General features: G+C 40.7%; 1 protein-coding gene across 3 annotated transcripts in view; it reads left to right on the forward strand.

The window, feature by feature from the left end:
• The window catches only part of slc8a3 (solute carrier family 8 member 3), a 132,941-nt gene that overhangs the window by 123,202 nt on the left and 2,261 nt on the right, over nt 1-7,478 (forward strand). For 2 of the 3 annotated variants that reach the window (XM_085441920.1, XM_085441922.1), the window contains 3 exons: nt 2,241-2,365; nt 2,784-2,883; nt 4,561-4,833. In XM_085441920.1, coding sequence (XP_085298046.1) covers nt 2,241-2,365; nt 2,784-2,883; nt 4,561-4,833 — 498 coding nt within the window. The remainder of the gene's footprint in view (nt 1-2,240; nt 2,366-2,783; nt 2,884-4,560; nt 4,834-7,478) is intronic. The other variant, XM_085441921.1, reaches the window with a different exon arrangement.

The following is a 7,478-nucleotide window of genomic DNA, read 5'->3' on the forward strand; positions in this document are numbered from 1 at the left end:
AGCTTCCACATTACAGTTGAAGGGGACCTGTCATGCTCATTTCCATCTCCATGTTTATTGCTCTTTCAGCTTTACTTGCAAAACTTTTCATTTATGTTATACTGGGACCTGGTGGAGCCCCTCAGTTTATCCTCTGCTTCAGTCAAGCTCTCTTAGCTGCTGATTCTTTAAACCAACTGTCCCTCAAAAACTGGAAAGTGAAGTCATGTGAAGGTTTTCAAAAAAACTCCACGCACTCCTGTGAAAAACAATTAAGTACATCCCCATGATTGATTATAACTCAGAACCACCTTTAGCATCAGTAACTGCAAGTAATGGTTTCTGGCATAACTTTATGAGTCGCTCATGTTGTGAAGGAATTTTGACCCATTCTTCTTTACAAGATTCCTTCAGTTCATTGAGGTTTCCCAGCATTCATTTAGGTGCAGCTCTATTAAGGTCTCACTACAGCACTTCAGCCAGATTTAGGTCTGGACTGGGCCCTTGCAGCATCTTGATTCATTTCTTTTTGAGCCATTCTGTTTGTGCTTGGGATCTTTGTCCTGTTGCATGACCTACTTTCAGCCCAGCTTTAGCTGTCAGACAGACTGCCTCATATCTGACTCTGGAATACCTCAGTATACAGAGGAGTTCATGGTTGATTCAGGTTGATTCAGTGACTGTAAGGTGTTCAGGAGCTGCGGCTGAAAGGCAAGCCCAAACACTCACCCAACCACCACCATGCCTTAGTAGGAGGTGTTTGTGCTGATAAGCTGTGTTTGGTTTTCATCATCCAAATATCTCCACATTGGTTTTGTCATACGCAGCTTTGCAATCCTAAGCTGTCCTGCCATGGTCTTCTTTGGAGGTGTCCTCCTTCCAAATAAGCCATACTTGTTCAGCCTTTTTCTGATTGTAGTTTCATGAACTAAGTGAGACTTGTAGAATCTGTATTCTACTGTATTAAGCATATCCACTATCACTGTCATCACACAGAGACAGGAGTAGAAAAACAATGTGTCAGATAAAGTTTAGTTTTTAGCTTTTATCTCTCAATTACTTGCACTTCTGTGGAATTTCAGCCATGTTTGTAGCATCCACCAGTGGAACAGTGTGTGGATAACAGAAAATACAGCAAGGAATAAGAATAGATACTTCTAAAAGCGTCCTACTGGACTTTGTTGTTAGAGCGCTGTAGCTTGAGCTGTCAAATCCTTAAAAGTTCATTATTCCTCCTAAGGTTGATAAAATAATTCTAACTTAAGACTCACTCATTTTCGTGAACTTTCTTCGATATCAAGCTGTCTTCGTCGGTGTATGGATCTACTCTGTTGTCATTGAGATGAATCTGCTGACCTTTTCCCAACTGTAAAAATCATATCAGCCACTGAATTTGCAGACCAACAACATCCATCTCACTGACAACTGAACAAGCTCTACTCTGCCATGTAAAGATCATGTAATATCATTTAAAGCCAGTATGTGGACACTGAGCAGGGAATGCCCTTTCTCACCTCTCATATCATGTAGCTACATGCAGAGTTATACTGTATTAGGTTTATTATGCTGAGCTTTTGAGACTTGTGTCTCTGAAATACAAGAAATACTGAGTGCTAAAGCCTGGAATACACCAAATACGTCTATACGTCAAATACGGCTCAACATTTGGCAATAAAACCCTTTCTGATTCTGATTCTGATTATAAAGCAGTCAGCTTAAGTGAGACTGAAAGCTCACCAAAAGCTACAATGTTTTTGGAGATGGAGGAATTTACAGTAAATACCTATAAGACTAATAAGAAAGCATGACAGATTTCCTGATGAAGTGCTGACTTATAGTATGAAATTTGCTGTAAAGTCCAGCACATGTGGATAAAAACAGAATCATTGAAAGCAAAATGGAAAATGTTTACACCCAATATTTGCCTGGGTTGAGTTTTTGCTGTGATCGATAAAGAATGCGTTTGTCTAACCTTTAAACAACTAAGTTGGCTCACCACCAAATGCAGTGCAGAGAGACTTTTAATGCTTTGCCACAATGACTGTTTTAGTTTGACACAGAAGTAACTTGAACACCGCACATAAAAAGTGTTTTCTGAGCATAATATGAAAGTTCTAAATAAAGCAACCTTCTGATCTTTTGTTTGTGCGCTCCAAAGTGCAACACCACACGATGCTCAGCTGTGCGTCTGCTTGTTCTGATTGTCATCTTTCTCACTTTGATTCCTTTGTCTTTTGCTCCCTCCTGCACCGTCTGCTCAGATGTACCAGACAGGAAGCTGACTTCTGACGAGGAGGAAGCCAAGCGCATCGCGGAGATGGGGAAGCCGGTGCTGGGAGAGCACTCCAAGCTAGAAGTCATTATTGAGGAATCGTATGAATTTAAGGTGGGAAAGGTTACTCTTCAACCAAGGTGAAGATAGCTTCGCATACATGGTTGTTGTAGTAAGACAGAGATCATAATAACTAATATAGCTGCGACCTTGCATAAAAGAACAGCTACATATTTCTAATTTCAGCTTCTCTTCCGAGGCTTCCCATCCCACATAGATTTATTTCTGGAGGTGATTTGGTTTTAATGCATCCTCTGCCCTCCAAATATACCCTCCATGTTTGTTTCTGGTGTGTGTGTGTGTGTTTTTATCATGCTTTAAACGGGTTTTTGTCATCAGGGATTGGAAAGCACTGCCATCCTGTGGTGAAGCTCGAGTATTTTTCTTCAGGAGGCTCCATGGATGCAGAGTAAAAACTCTGGGGCTAAATAACGGATGGATTTGATTTGTGTTTTGGTGTCGTGTCATGCAGAGCACAGTGGATAAGCTTATCAAGAAGACCAACCTGGCTCTGGTGGTGGGAACAAACTCCTGGAGAGAGCAGTTCATGGAGGCCATTACAGTCAGTGCAGGTAATGTAATCCGCTCTTAGTGGGCTGTAAAACCCAAACTTTACTTCAGTATGAGATGTTATATGTGACTATGTATGACAATAAAGGCAAAAGGTATACAAAGCCAAGCCATTTATCTTTTATGCGTTTTTCTGTGTAATTATTTAACATAAAGAAAGAGTCTAATCAGGCGAAGACTCTGGCAGCACTGTTTGCTTTGCCGCAGTCTTCAGTCTAAAAATATAGACGCCACTATTCGTTTGCAAAAACTCATATCGGTGAAAGCAAAGCTCTTGAATAATGTCTTGTACATAACACATACCTCATCTATCACGTCAAGCCACAACAGTGAGCGCCATGAAGGCCTTGGTTTGTCACTTTGCTGCTGAAATATTAAATCCTGCAATGCTCTTTATTTTTTCATGATCCACCACTGGCTGAAAAATGCATGCAGTTCACGTAGTCTGACACTTTGAGTCCTGACAGTGTCCCTGCCTTTCTGCTAAGTTGCCTTTGAGGCGCTGGGACACAGAGAGTACCCTGTTCCTTCACCTGAGGAGGGTATCCACGGACATTTTCAGCTGCTGAGATGAAACTTTTATCCGAATGCGCTCGTAAGGAGCATTCTCTGGCCACTTGGCCATCCTGCAAATCAAAAGGGCTGCGTTCATCCCTTGAAAATCCCTCTTATGTTACCCCAGAGTTTCTGCAAGGGCAGCTGATTTATAGTACTATGTGCACTGCTTTTTTAATATGCTAGAGTTTACATCCATGTCACTGTTAACTGGGTAACACTTCTGACACGCTCACTAAACAAGAGAAAACATCAAATCTAATTGACCAAAACACAGTGTGATTGAAACATGTCATTCAAACCAGAACGTAATTACATTTCGAGTGTAAATCTGAAACCTTGTTAAAACCTGCCCAGAATTACTTCGTAGTTTGGTTTAGGGAGAGTTCATGAGAGTTTTCTAATATCTAATGTAGTTTTGAAATTTTTTTAACGTTATTGTTGCAATAGGTTTTTGTTTTAATCTGTAATCATCAGTTCTCATCCATCCTTCTGAAATTTGTTCCCTTCCCACCAGTTTTCTGCACTACCTGTGTTAGTAGTCTGCATTTGCTTGACCTCCGTTATCACTCTGGAATATTAAAATTTGGATTTGTATTTGCTCCTGTTGTCCTTTCGTCCTTTTCAGCTTCAGCAGGTTGTCTTTATGTCTAAGTGTCCAAATGTATTAAGTTTCTTCCATGTGATTAGTTATGTAAACAACTGTGCAGACAGACAGACAAACAGATAGATGGTTCTCTCTGTCTCACACTGAGAAATAAGTTGAGATGTCATTTAAGTAAATGTTGTTCTCTTCTTTCCCCTCTGTCATCCCTTATCTGCTTACTTTATGGATCCTTTATCTCACCCCTTTTTTCCAACTCTTGGTTCTTTATCCTCTTCGCTCTCTCAACTTTCTGCTTCATCATCTGTCATCCTTCTTTCTGTGTCATACTCCCCTTTGCTTCTTCATCTTCTGTCTCTCTCTTCTTCATTGCTCCCTGTCTCCTCACTTAATATTTACCTCTCCTGCTTCACGGCTGTCTCTTTATCCTTGTCCATATGCTGCTATTTTTCCCTCCGCTCCTTCCTGTCATCCTATTTTCCCCCTCTGTCTCCCCCTGCTCGGCCCCACTTCTGCCCAGGAGATGAGGACGAGGATGACACAGGGGAAGAAAGGCTTCCTTCCTGTTTTGACTACGTCATGCACTTCCTGACCGTCTTCTGGAAGGTCCTGTTTGCTTGTGTTCCTCCCACGGACTACATGAATGGCTGGGCGTGTTTCACCATCTCTATCATTATAATCGGCCTGCTCACAGCCGTCATCGGCGACCTGGCATCTCACTTCGGCTGCACTATTGGCCTAAAGGACTCAGTCACTGCTGTGGTTTTTGTGGCACTCGGCACCTCAGTCCCAGGTGAGTTCAAGAGTAGCAGAAGGAACTGTTTTTGAAAAGCACGTGTCATTTTCAATACACAAATTTTTATTACATACAAATCTGGGCTCTGAAATTGTGTTCATTATTTGTTATGTCGCTTGATGGATATGTGGTTCATATTTTTGTTATGAAAATTGTGACTTCATGGGCTCCAACAGTAAACATGCTTTGTCATCAAGATTGCTGATCTTATTTACTCCAAAATGACATTTTCCACCCTGACAGGAACAATATGTCACCAAAAACTCTCACTGCATCAGCATTTTCTGCTATTAAAGGTCCTATATGTGGCACTAATATGATATATATATATATGATATATATATATACGAATATCGTTGCACCCCTTATATATATATATATATATATATATATATATATATATATATAAGGGGTGCAACGATATTCGTATCGATATTGAACCGTTCGATACAGTACTTTCGGTTCGGTACGCATATGTATCGAACAATACAAAATTTGTAATTTATTTTATCAACTTTCCTTCTGACGATGCTGTCTGTGTGGAGCGCTCAGTGAATCTGCGTTCGACTACTCCGCCTAGGCTGCACTGTCGAGCGCAGATCCACTGAGCGCTCCACACAGACAGCATAGTCAGAAGGAAGAGCGCAGGGCAAGCTAGCGAGACAGAAGTTAAGCTCTCCTTGTAACATGGACCTCCCCCACCCTCATTCAGATCTGGCGTTTGGAATTATTTTGGTTTTCATGTGACGTATGACCCTGAAGGTAAGCGAGTCATGGACTAAAGTAAAACAGTATGTTGGATGTGCCGTGCAATGCTCAATTACATGGGTGGGAACTAGTGTGTTAGCGCAGTCTAGCCCCATGCACGGGGCGATGGGCGGTAGCTCTTTAACGGAGATTTGCCGTGTTGTGGCGTTAAGGTCATTTCAACGAGATTAACCTGAAAGCACTAGTGGGAACACAACGAATATGACTGCACATTTACGCCGACATCATCCTAGTGCAAAGACAAAAACAACAAGCATGCTACTAACTTTAGCCGAGTCATTTAGACAGCTGTTAGCACATGATTCTCCTTATGCTGCTGAGAATATAGCCCAGAAGAAGCGGATAGTATAGCTTTTATTTTGGAAAGAGACATTTCTCTGTAATAAACTCTCTTTTCCAAAGATGAGTGATTCCTCAATCAGATACAGGGCTTGCAATATCGCTAGCCCGACGTCCTGGGGATAGCGATTTTTTCAGTCGGGCTACCAAAATCTATCTCTTCCCTGCCCGTCGGGCTATTGTAGGAAGGAAAAATATATGTCAATGCTTTTGCATTCTTTCGGAAATGTAGCTGGGTAATTATGTCATTGGCATCGGTGAGCCACTGTCAATATGTGACATATTGAAATCGCGTTTGAATTTGCGCTTGTTTTTTTGCTTTCACTTTGCAATCGTGCGAACTGTGTATAGAGAGCAACAGCACTGATCTGTGAGTGATGATAATTTGTGCACCAATTCCTCTGACATCGTCTTATTAATCGTTAGCTTACTATGCAAACATGACAAGTGAAATCTCCCGCAGCAAGCTTAAACATGTGAGAGGTTGATCGCGCAGAGAATCGCTGAGCTTATGTGAGTGCCTGTGTAAAAGCAGCAGGATATATATTTCAGTTCTGCTGAGCCAAATAAGACAGGTCAGGGTGAAGAAGTGACAGCCAAAGAAAAGCTTACCACAAAACGGAGAAGTTATGACAAATCAGACTATAAGGCAAAAAGAAAGTGCAGCTTTATGGTTTCATGGACAAAAGAATTTCTGTGGCTGCAATATGACGAGCTAAATAACCAGGGCTGCACATAAGTGGTCCGCAGGTGCGCATTCGCTGTCAAAATAAAAAACACGCACAAGGGTTAGGGTTAAATTTAAAAACTGTACTTTTGAGTTAAAATATATATTTATAATTTTAATAAATGACAAATTAAAAATGCATGAACATTTTTTTTGTATCGAAAAAATATCGAACCGTGACACCAAAGTATCGAACCGAACCGTGAATTTTGTGTATCGTTGCACCCCTAATATATATATATATATATATATATATATATATATATAGAGAGAGAGAGAGATAGAGAGAGAGATATAGAGAGAGATAGAGATAGATAGATATAAATTTTTTTAAAACAACCAAGCCTGGCTCACAGAAGAGCCTTTCACAATTTGTGGGAAACGTAGTTTCCATTTTTAAAAATATCAACTGCTATTCTACAAGAATCTAGATGACAGTTAAACACGGCTCAGAAATCTTCATCAAAATCAGATGCTTTGATTTGTTACATGAAGTTATTAACAAGGTTTACTTTGTCCTTTTTTGCCTTTTTTGCAGAGTTACAAAGTCTGCTTTAAGAAGTTGAAAGGGTTGCGGTGGAGTAAGTCAGATGTTTGTCAGACAGGACTGAAGGTTTAGGAAAAGATCATGGTTTGGGTTTAAATACACTCTTTTGCAGCCTTAACTCTGCAAACTGAAAAGTAACACTTACCGACTGTGTCATTACCCACAGCGTCAGGAAATTTACTCCAGCGGACACCTTATGTATAATCAGGAAATCCCAGCAGCTTTGAGAGGGTGTTTCTTTTCTGTGTTTTGCTGTTGTTG

This window comes from Copadichromis virginalis, linkage group LG19, assembly GCF_057382275.1.
Source record: "Copadichromis virginalis isolate Kocher_CV1m ecotype Utaka linkage group LG19, C_Virginalis_male_GT1.1, whole genome shotgun sequence".
Classification (NCBI taxonomy): domain Eukaryota; kingdom Metazoa; phylum Chordata; class Actinopteri; order Cichliformes; family Cichlidae; genus Copadichromis; species Copadichromis virginalis.